This window comes from Myotis myotis, unplaced genomic scaffold (assembly GCF_014108235.1).
Source record: "Myotis myotis isolate mMyoMyo1 unplaced genomic scaffold, mMyoMyo1.p scaffold_m19_p_2, whole genome shotgun sequence".
Lineage (NCBI taxonomy): Eukaryota > Metazoa > Chordata > Mammalia > Chiroptera > Vespertilionidae > Myotis > Myotis myotis.
In genome coordinates, this window is record NW_023416324.1 from 162,276,834 (window position 1) to 162,289,198 (window position 12,365).

General features: G+C 38.4%; 1 protein-coding gene across 3 annotated transcripts in view; it reads right to left on the bottom strand.

The window, feature by feature from the left end:
• OSBPL11 (oxysterol binding protein like 11) overlaps positions 1 to 12,365 on the bottom strand; it is an 84,061-nt gene that overhangs the window by 21,924 nt on the left and 49,772 nt on the right. For all 3 annotated transcript variants that reach the window (XR_004973954.1, XM_036348697.1, XM_036348698.1), the window contains exon 8: positions 5,136 to 5,276. Coding sequence is in view for 2 of the 3 variants with exons in the window: in XM_036348697.1 (XP_036204590.1) it covers positions 5,136 to 5,276 (141 nt within the window). In the remaining variant the exon portion in view is untranslated. The remainder of the gene's footprint in view (positions 1 to 5,135; positions 5,277 to 12,365) is intronic.

Below are 12,365 nucleotides of genomic sequence, written 5' to 3' on the forward strand. Positions count from 1 at the left end.
AAAAAAAGAGAGAACCAGGGAGTCCAATAGCCATGTAATAAGAGTTTCAGAGAGAGAGAGAGAGCAGCAAAAAAATGGAGAGAAAATTACCAATGAAATAAGATTTCAGAGAACTGAAAAATATGAGTTTTCATACTGAAAAGGTTCACCAAGTGCCCAAAGACAATAGATAAAAAGAATCCTATACCAAGATATGTTACTGCTGTCTGGATGGGCTGAAGACACTCATTTCACCCATAGACACGTTGTGGCTTCAATCTACTGCTGAGAGTTGGAGGTAAGTCATGGCTGGCTTAGAAGCAGAAAATACTGAGCAGCTTACTCTCACTGCCTACATTCCTTATACAGCTAAGCTTGTGCTGGCTATTCACTTTTCTCTAAGAGAAATAACTCTGTTAAGGGATACATATATAAGTGGTAAAACTATAAAGGAAAGTATGAGGATGATTAACACAAAAGTCAAGTAAGTAGTTGCATCTAGGAAAAAGCAGGGGACTAAAACCAGGAGGAGCATTCAGAGAGCTTCCAAATTCTGACAATCCTATATATATAAAAGCCTAGGTGATCAGTCGCTATGACATACACTGACCACCAGGGGACAGACACTCAAAGCACAGGATTGGGCTTCCTCCTGTCTGGATCAGGCCTGTGGGGATCAGGCTCCCTTCCTGTCTGGATCGGGCCTGCGGGGATCGGGCCAAAACCGACTATCTGACATCCCCTGAGGGGTCCCAGGTTGTGAGAGGGCACAGGCTAGGGCCCAGCGGTCGGCAAACTCATTAGTCAACAGAGCCAAATATCAACAGTACAACGATTGAAATTTCTTTTGAGAGCCAAATTTTTTAAACTTAAACTATATAGGTAGGTATATTGTTATTAACTTAATTAGGGTACTCCTAAGGCTTAGGAAGAGCCACACTTAAGGGGCCAAAGAGCCGCATGTGGTTCGCGGGCCGCAGTTTGCCGACCACTGGTAGGCCAAGGGATCCCACCGGGCCTCTAGTGTTCTATAACTTAACCTGAGTTGTGGGTACATGGGTAATCGTTTCACCATTGCACTTTGAAATGTTTATATGCATTCTATTTAGTCTTCTGTGTGTATAACACATTTCACCAAAACATCTAAAAAAGGAAATGCAACAAAACTTTGCCGAAACCGGTTTGGCTCAGTGGATAGAGCGTCAGCCTGCGGACTGAAGGGTCCCGGGTTCGATTCCAGTCAGGGGCATGTGCCTGGGTTGTGGGCATATCCCCGGTGGGAGATGTGCAGGAGGCAGCTGATCGACGTTTCTCTCTCATCGATGTTTCTAGCTCTCTCTCTCTCTCCCTTCCTCTCTGTAAAAAATCAATAAAATATATTTAAAAAACAAACAAACAAACAAAAAAACTAGATATAAACTATAATTATATGAAAGATTGCAAGGGAATCTCAGAAAGTGAGAGTTAGGTCGTTAAGGTGGTAAAATTATAGGAGATTTTTCCCCTTTTATTTTCCAAAACCTTCTGTGAAATATTTAATTATACTAAATTCATAATATTATTTAAAAAGGAATAAATGAACAGTAAGGAAAATGTATGTTATTTATTTGCAACATGAAGGCTACAAACATGGTTACCTTCTTTTTCTTGCTGTAGTCCCAGCACCTAGTACAGTGTCTGGACTATAAGAGGGGTTCGATAAATATTTGTTGTGTCAGTGTTACTGTAGATAAGAGGTGGATGTGACTGCGGTTTAGTCACCAGGTTCTTTGATGTTGTTCGAAAAGCACCATTTTAAAAAAAGTTATGTGAATGTTTGTACTCCGTGATTGGTAAATATTAGTGACTTTATATACACACCTTTTGCAAATTTATTTATTTTTACTGACTTTAGAGAGGAACGGGGAGAGAGAGAACATTGATATTAGAGAGAAACATTGATCGCTTGCCTTCTGTATGTGCCCTGACCAGATATCGAATCTGCAACCTTTTGGTGTATGGACGACACTCCAACCAATTGAACAACACCAGCCAGGGCTATATGTACATCTTTTTCTATTTTTTAAATACATTTTATTGATTTCAGAGAGGAAGGGAGAGGGAGAAAGAGATAGAAACATCAATGATGAGAATCATTGATTGGCTGCCTCCTGCATGCTACACCCCACACTGGGGATGGAGCCTGCAACCCAGGCATGTGCCCTTGACCGAAATTGAACCTGGGACCCTTCAGTCTGCAGGCTGATATTCTATCCACTGAGCCAAATCAGCCAGGGATATGCATCTTTTAAATTAACAAGGCACAAATGTGGGGAAAGTATATTATATACCAGTGATGGCGAACCTTTTGAGCTCGGCGTGTCAGCATTTTGAAAAACCCTAACTTAACTCTGGTGCCGTGTCACATATAGAAATTTTTTGATATTTGCAACCATAGTAAAACAAAGATTTATATTTTTGATATTTATTTTATATATTTAAATGCCATTTAACAAAGAAAAATCAACCAAAAAATGAGTGTCCTAGGTTCACCATCACTGTTATATACAGTTATTCATGCCAAGAGAGCACTTAACCATCTGCATTACTATCATAGCACATTCTTTTCAAGTGTCTTATGCCTCATAAACCATAACACTGTACTTATGCCTTATGTACCCACGTCTACTAAAGGACAGCAAATCCCTCATATGATTACTCGTTCTAACTAATTTTAGAACTAACAGTCTTTTCTGAACCACTAATACGAAAATATTTCTAGAATAAAAATGATACCCAGTTGAAATGTTAGATGAAGATGAAAGGTTAATGGGTTTCTTTATTAATTCCAAAAATGTATGCTTCTTAGCAGGCTATTAATTCCATTCTTTTTATTTTTTTTAAGCTTTAATTAGCTTTATTAAGTGATTCATGAATCGGGCAGTATTCCATCTATCAACTAGAAGTGTACTACCCAATCCACTTACTTTTAAACTCTCCTATAATGACTGTAAGTTTAAGAAAATAAAAAAAGAAAAATAAAAAAAGAAAATAAATACATGTGTGTTTTTTCAAAATTTGAAATATTTCTAATTAATATAAAAGGCAATGTTTTCTATTTAAATTGTATCTTCAGATGAATAATTTGCTGACTCAAAACAACCTTTTAACCTACTTTCACTGGCATAAAAAACCTCAATTTGAAATACACTTCATAAATCAATTTTGAAATGCCATACTAATGCAAGGTAATATCAGAAGTAATTCAAAGTACATAATCCACAGTAGTAAATATTTGACATATATAGGTTTTAAACCTGTCTTTGTGTGTGTGTATGTGTGTGTGTGTGTATGTATATAAATATATATATGTATATATATATATATATATATATATATATTTTTTTTTTTAATCCTCACCCGAGGATATTTTTCCATTGATTTTTAGAAAGAGTGGAAGAGAGAGGGTAAGACAGAGAGAACATTGATGTGAGAGAAACATATTGATTGGTTGCCTCCTGCAAGAGCCCCAACCAGGGTTGGGGCCCGGGAGGAGCCTGCAACCAAGATACGTGTCCTTGACCAGAATGGAACCCGTGACCCTTTGGTCTACAGGCTGACGCTTTATCCACTGAGCCAAACCAGCTAGGGCTAAGTTTGATTATCTTTTTAAGCTGAGATAGTTTAGGCCCTATAGCTCAGGGGTTAGAGCACTGGTCTTATAAATTGACATATTTTAACTGTTAAATACAAATTAAGGCATACTAATTAAATAATCTAGGAATGGAGAAGACTGGCTTAAAATTAAAAACCATAGATTAGTGCTAATCAAACTTTAATGTATACATGAGTCACCTTGGAGTCTTATTAAAATGCAGTACCTGGTCCTCTGAGTCTGGGACTGGGGGCTAAGATTCTGTATTTCTAACAAGTTCTCAGGTAATGGTGATTCTACTAGTCTTCAGACCACATTCCTCGGCCCCCACACCAGTTTCATTGATGTATAATTGACAAAACTGTAAGATATTTTAAGTATACATTGTGGTAATTTGATATACACATATATTGTGAAAGGATTCCCACTATCTAGTTAATTCAGACATAGTCTGCAACCTATGTATGGCCTTTGGGTCAAATCTGGCATCTTGTTTTTATATCTAAAGTTTGGTTGAAACATAGCCATGCCCAATTCAACATATTATCTATGGCTACTAAGGCAGAGTTAAGTAGTTCCAACAGAGACCTATGCCCACGTAGCCAAAAAAATAATTACTTTCTGGTCCTTTACAGAAAATGTTTGTTATAGATAATACCCAAAATGTGCTATCCAAAATGGGAAGTAAAGAGTAAAGTAGAAGCATCAATGCCTTTCATGGTTTTGTGGGATTATACATGGTTGTGGGATTATACATCCTTTTCTTTTTCTTTTTTGTTAATCCTCACACGAGGGTATTTTTCCATTCATTCTCAGAAAGAGTGGAAGGGTGAGGGAAAGGCACAGAGAGAGAGAGAAACATAAATTGGTTGCCTCCTGCACACTGGGACCAGGGATGGGGGATGGAGCCTGCAACAGAGGCATGTGCCCTTGATCAGAATTGAATCCAGGACCCTTTAGTGTGTGGGCTGACGCTCTAACCACTGAGCCAAGCTGGTTAGGAACATCCTTTTCTTTCTTTCTTTTTTTTAAAAAATATATTTTATTGATTTTTTACAGAGAGGAAGGGAGAAGGATAGAGATTTAGAAGCATCGATGAGAGAGGAACATCGATCAGATGCCTCCTGCCCACCCCACACTGGGGATGTGCCGGCAACCAAGGTACATGCCCTTGACCGGAATCGAACCTGGGACCCTTTAGTCCACAGGCCGACGCTCTATCCACTGAGCCAAACAGGTCAGGGCAGGAACATCCTTTTCTTTAGATATTAGTTCTGCCTACCAATGGACCTCTTTAATTTTGTACAGAAGCAAGAATGTAAGCCCTCATTGCTATGCAACTTCCTGCTGGCAATATTTTTTAAAATAAGAAATCACTTTAATGAAAATAAGAAATGCTGATCAAGAGACAAAGAAACAAACTCATAAAGACTGAAAAGCCCTGACAACGTTAATGAGTACAGGTAGAGCAGGTATAGTCCTGACCCAATGATCTCCACAGACAGTTTATCCCATTACTTACTCTTGTTAAATCCATGCCCAGCTTGAGCTGTGACAAGAGATGTAGGATAACACTGCGTTGCTCTTCCACAGCTCCCAGGTCATCCTCCTTGTTGTCACAGGTATCCTCCACCTCATCATCTGTATTTATTTCTTCAGGTTCCTGGATGTAAAACAAGTCTATTGTTACACATGCTTATTAATATCCTTTAAGAAAAAAGTTTAAACATCAGACTTGAAGGGATTAATGTTGGGCCTAAATCAATCAGAACAGGCAAAAATCTTTTTTTTTTTTTAATATATTTTATTGATTTTTCACAGAGAGGAAGGGAGAGAGATAGAGAGTTAGAAACATCGATGAGAGAGAAACATCGATCTGCTGCCTCCTGCACATCTTCCACCGGGGATGTGCCCGCAACCAAGTTACATGCCCTTGACCGGAATCGAACCTGGGACCCTTGAGTCCGCAGGCCGACGCTCTATCCACTGAGCCAAACCGGTTTCGGCAAAAATCGTTTTACTAATGTAACTTCTGACACTTGGTCATGCAATAGATTTACTTCAATGAACCCATTATTGCTGATGCTGAACTTTTTAAGATATTGCCATATATGTCACATATACAATACATATATTTTGCAAACGTAGGGTATTTCAAAAAGAGTGAAAAATGTCACTTCTGAATCTCAGGCTTTGTAGGCATTGACCACCTGCCTGGGAATACCACCACTACCTATAAGTTAAGTTCAAGATATTTTGAGACAAATATTTGTCCTATTTTAAGCTAAAACCAAAAAAGTAAGATTGTAAAATGACTGTGCATATCAAATTTAACTACTGTAATCTATACCCATTCATTCTTGGAGTTGTCAGGAAGAAACCTAGGGTATGGAAATCCTGCAGTTACACATGCCTTCTTCTTCTTCTTTTTTTTTTTTTTAAACAGATGGGAATTTTATTTTATTTTATTTTTTAAATATATTTTTATTGATTTTTTACAGAGAGGAAGGGAGAGAGATAGAGGGTTAGAAACATCGATGAGAGAGAAACATCGGTCAGCTGCCTCCTGCACACCTCCTACTGGGGATGTGCCCGCAACCAAGGTACATGCCCTTGACCGGAATCGAACCTGGGACCCTTCAGTCCGCAGGCCGATGCTCTATCCACCGAGCCAAACCAGTTTTGGCATTTTTTTTTTTTTTTTTAAATTGATCTTAGGGAGAGGAAGGCAGGGAGAGAGAGGGAAGAGAAACATCAATCAGTTGTCTCCTGTGTGCCCCCTGACCAGGTGTATGGGATGATGCCCAACCAACTGAGCCACACCAGCCAGGGCCCTCATGCTATATTAATACCACAAAAAGTTCTTTGCCCAGCTCTTCAATTAGTCCATCAGTCAGTCAATCAAACAGCCCCTTGGAAAACTGAAAATGTTTACCTTTATCTCAATAAGGTCTTAGCTGCAAATAATTGGTTAAAAAGAAACTTAATTTCTTATTTATTTCTATTTAAACATCAAATACCAGTTTCAAATTCCAAGTGCCGAAAGCCAATTTCAGCATGTCATAATTGCAAGAGTTTCATCAAAAGGTTGATGGAACTTGGGGACTCAACAAGGGCTGAGTCACATATGTTGTCACCTGTTGGGAATGGCTGAGGGCATTTCCCCAAACCTGAAAAGGATGCATTAAATGATTGCTTGCTGCCAGACAGCTCAGGGCATCTTAATCTACATGTTATTGCCTCCTACTGGCCAAACACCTGAACAGCCGTAGGCCAATTCTTCCAATCTGACAATGGATTCTGTACCTAACCCTACCCTTTGAAGTGTGTATCTCCACCTTGCCTTAGGACAATTTGTGTTAATAAATAGCAAGGGCTCCTGAGACAAGGAGAACTTAGTCCTTTAGCTAAGTCTTCTCTGACTCCCTACAATGCTTTTCTTTTTCTTTTTTTTTTTTAATATATTTTATTGATTTTTGACAGAGAGGAAGAGAGAGAGATAGTCAGAAACATCGATGAGAGAGAAACATCGACCAGCCGCCTCCTGCACATCCCCCACCGGGGATGTGCCCGCAACCCAGGTACATGCCCTTGACCGGAATCGAACCTGGGACCTTTCAGTCCGCAGGCCGACGCTCTATCCACTGAGCCAAACCAGTTTCGGCCCCTATAATGCCTTTCAAAATTATGTTTCGTCTCTGGACTCTTCAAATTTACGCATGGTGCCTTCTCCAGATTGCTGAACCCTTCTAGATGCTGGATCAAGACCACTGGCGTTACCCAAGATTCTAAAGAACCTTATCAGATGTCACTTTCCATGTTTACCTCGGGGTGGTGTCCCATCTCTCTCATGGTACCTCTTCTTACTACCTCTATGCAAGACAGTTTCATATATGTATATTGCCTTCAGTACTGTATTAGATTTCAAGTTATGAGGATTTTAAAAAGGAAATAACTTTCTTTTTTTAAGGCAAGATTTCTTTCTTTTAAAAAAAATATATATACTTTTTTTATTGATTTCAGAGAGAGGAAGGGAAAAGGAGAGAAAGATAGAAACATCAATGATGAGAGAGAATCATTCATCGGCTGCCTCTTGCATGCCCGACACTGGGGATAGAGCCCACAACCTGGGCATGTGCCCTGACCGAGAATTGAACTGTGACCTCCTGGTTCATAGGTTGATGCTCAACTACTGAGTCATGCTGGTCAGTCAGGCATAACTTTCCTTTTTAAAGATGTCTCTGCCTTTGGTTTTCTTGTCCCATAACCAAATCCTATCATACAAGAAGTCAATCTATTTTGTGTAGCTAGGCAAAGAAAACCAATCCTAATCAGGCACAAAATCAAGAACTTAATGATCTCTCAAAATAGCCGAAGCCGGTTTGGCTCAGTGGATGGAGCGTCGGCCTGCGGACTGAAAGGTCCCGGGTTCGATTCCGGTCAAGGGCATGTACCTGGGTTGCGGGCACATCCCCAGTGGGAGATGTGCAGGAGGCAGCTGATCGATGTTTCTCTCTCATCGATGTTTCTAACTCTCTCTATCTCTCTCCCTTCCTCTCTGTAAAAAATCAACAAAATATATTAAAAAAAAAATACTACAAAATATCAAACACAGTGACAGAGTTAAACGGTAGTGGGTTTCTGGCCATTCTTCTGCCTCTTTCTCCTTTTTTCCTCTTTTCTTCTACCAAGGAAATCTGTATCTGCTCAAATTCTGATAAATCAATTAAGGGCGTAGTTTATTTCCTCATGTTAAGACCACACAATTATTGTTTGTATAAATCAGAATCACTTCTGTTTTTATGAGCTTGAAGAGAAATTCCAAAGGCTTTCTCACTTCCTCCTTTCAATGACTAGGAAGTCTCTCCAGAAAGTCTTTCCTGTTATCTATCCTAAATCATTTGCACAACATAGTTTAAGTAAGCATTCTTGGGAATGTCTACTCACCATAAAAAGGGGGCGGGGGAGGTGATTATCCCCCTCTGTATGTATGGATATTAACTATAATAATTATTCACTTGAGAAAAGTTGAAAAACACACACACACACATACACACACATCCTAACAGGTCTTGATTATATAATGTTCTCCAACACTCTGAATAGGTACCACTGCATTGGGGTCATAACCTAAGACACAGATTAATAATGCAAATGTAACCCTAACATGATTATACAAGATAAAGTTTACTTTGCAGTTTCTCCTAATAAAATAGTATTAAAGAAATAAAGCATAATCTGGCAGAAAACCTACTTAAAGAAATATAGTTTTGATTGTATTTATAAAAATAGTCAACTCACTTATTAGGATAGAAAAAAAAAGAAATTCTATTGACTAATACTGATTCTAAAACCTGGTATGAATAAAAAAATTTGGAAGGTCTCCTTTCTTTTTAAAACGGCTCTTCTTACAGGTAACTATGTCTTTCTAAAGAAAAGCTTAAGGTAAAAAAATAAAAAAAATAAAGCATTACCAAATTTCAAATAAATATGAGCAAATGTATAAAATCCCTACAAAACCAGAATGGTTAGCAAATACAGTAGTACAAGGAATTCATACAATTTGGAGATTGCATGGCAAAAACACCCCTCCATTTTTTGTCCTGATTTCTGACTTGGGCACAACAGAACCAGGGGCTTCATTCTAGCCTCAGTGGGGTTTATTTCCTCCATCGCCTGACACGCAAACTCCACTGCTATACATCTCCAGCTTGCACTGCTATACATCTCCAGCTTGCATCAGCACTCTATTTCAAAAAAAGGCATACGTGAAATTTTTTGATATTCATGTCTATTATGGTATGCTTCAATTAAGTCTAATGTCTTGTAATTTAGTAAAATGTGTACTAATTTTTTCTTAGATGTGATATACTTGGTCTACTCAACATTTCAAAAGATTTGAAAATATAACAATCTTCTCCTCCCCACCTCTGCGCTGCATCTCCAACGTAAGTCTCTATCCCGACCTCCAGCCCGCTTTGTATTCTCATTTAGGAGGATAAAGATGGAGTATATAATCTATAGTTAATAGTTTTTTGACGTGCAAATTATATCTCAAGTCCTAATCTCTCCCCAAAGCTTTAATTTCATCATTTTCAATTGCTTTTTATATACATTTATAATCATTTAATCCTTTTTTCACATAAAATCCAATCATGTTCATAAATCATACTAAACCTTTTTTTCTCAAAAAGCTTTCTTCCTAATTTTCCTAGCTTGTGACTGGTACCACAATCTTATCTAGTCATTTAGGCTAAAAAACTTGGGATCAACTTTGATCCAACCCTATTTCCAGTCAATTATAAGTCCAACTGATTTTTCATTTGAAGTGCATGTTACCTATTCATTTGTCTTCACTTTTACTTCTATAGCTTCTATCCACACTTTAATTACAAGTCACATATAGCAGTCTTCTTAAACATATCCATCCCTCCGCATGCTCATGACCCGATTATCTATCACACTCAGACAAAATTATTCCACATGATTTTTATGTTCCTCTGGGCACAGTTTACATTGTATTCTATGGAGCAAAACTCCAGGGATTATCATTCCACACAGAATGCAACATGAATGGTCACTGGATTTGTAAAAGCCAACAACCCTGTGGTCATTTTCCATAAACCAGGTGCCCTGCTAAATTTATTTTATCTTCATAACAATCTCATACACTATTATTACCATCCCTGCTTTACAAATGAGAAAACTGAAGCTAAGAGAGGTTAATTAATTGGCCCACGTTAATAAAAAACAAGATCTGGATTCAAAACCATCAGGCAAGCATTCTCCACAATAAGTATACATGCCTTAGTATCCCTGCTTGTGTTCCTCTCCCATCTTTGAGATTCCTTCACTACTCCTACTCAAGTCTTGTCTCCTTTCAAAGCCCAAGAACATTTCTGTCCAAAGCATTTCCTATACACTCCATCCAGTACATCTCTCTGAATACCCATATCCCAGTAGTCTAAACAATATTAATTAGGAAGAAAAAAATACTGCTTCACCTCAATTTTTCAGTATATGTGTCATGATTCCAAATCTCTTCAGTAAAAGAACTGTCTATTTTTGTGTCTCCTCTAATTCTTAACATTGGGCTTGCCATATACAACTACATAGCTTAATATTTACTGATTGACTTCACAAATGACCTTGTCAAAAAGCTGGAAAAAAACCCCAGCATTATATACTTTTTTCTTCTCCCCTGCCCACTATGCCTGCCTCATTAAGTCAAGGCCTTTGCCAGTTTTATTTTATTTTATTTAAAAATATGTTTTTATTGACTTTAGAGAGAGGAGGCGGGAGGGGGGGAGAGGGAGACAGAGAGAGAGAGAGAGAGAGAGAGAGAGAGAGAGAGAAACATTGATGTGAGAAACATCAATCGGTTGCCTCCTGCCCACATCCTGACCGGGTATCGAACCCACAACCTGGGTAATATGCTCTGACTGTTAAGTGAATTGATAACCATTTGGTGCATGGGATGATGCTCAACAAACTGAGCCCCATGGGCCAGGGCACCAGCTTTAGAAGTCCCGGTGTCAGCCATAGCAGGTTTTGCTTGCAGTGGTTTTCAACCTTCTGGCCCTTTAAATAGTTTCTCATGTTGTGACCCAACCATAAAATTATTTTTGTTGCTACTTCATAACTGCTATGAATTGTAATGTAAATATATGATATGCAGGATGGTCTTAGGTGACCCCTGTGAAAGGGTCATCCGACCGCCAAAGGTGTCACAACTCACAGGTTGAGAACCGCTGGCTTAGTGGATAGAGCTTTGGCCCAAGGACTGAAGTGTCATGGGTTCGATTCTGGTCAAGTGCACGTACCTTGGTTGCAGGCTCAATCCCTGGCCCCAGTCGAGTGTGGGAGTGTTGGAGACAATATGTGTCTCTCTCATATCAATGTTTCTCTCTTTGTCTCTCCCCCTTCCTTCCACACTCTAAAAAAATTCAATGGAAAATATATCCTCGGGTGAGGATTAATACCAAAAAAGTCTCTGTGTCATATATTTCTTTTAAGAAGTAATTTGCGCTGAAACCGGTTTGGCTCAGTGGATAGAGCGTCGGCCTGCGGACTGAAAGGTCCCAGGTTAGATTCTGGTCAAGGGCATGTATCTTGGTTGCGGGCACATCCCCAGTGGGAGATGTGCATGGGGCAGCTGATCGATGTTTCTCTCTCATTGATGTTTCTAACTCTCTATCCCTCTCCCTTCCTCTCTGTAAAAAATCAATAAAATATATTAAAAAAAAAAAGAAGTAATTTGCTAATATACAAATTACCATAAACTGTGCATTACTTTTGACTCAATAATTCTAGTTAGAAATATAGCCTAAAAATATAATCCAAATAAAAAGGAGGGGGAAAAAAGTACACAAGATGATAGAGTGCTACTATAATAAAAAAAAAAATCTAGATATTCACTAGCCTATTTCAACCTTTAATTATATAGGCCAAAATAACATAGAAAAGAGCTTATGAGAAATATCAAGTAAAAAGAGCTTTAAAAACCCCCCACTATCTCTGTAATTACAACCATAAAAATAACAAATGTGAATCCAAAGGCAAAAAAACCAATATGATTTGCTGCAGTGGTGGAATTATAAATAGAATAAAATACTCTAGCTTCTGAGAAATTTGGGATAACTAGTACTTTATAAAAATACAAAACCCTAAGACTGTGTGCTATTTTAAGTAGAATAACACTTTCAAAATTTGGTTTGGTAAAGTGCTTACTATAAAAAGACTTAATAGTAAA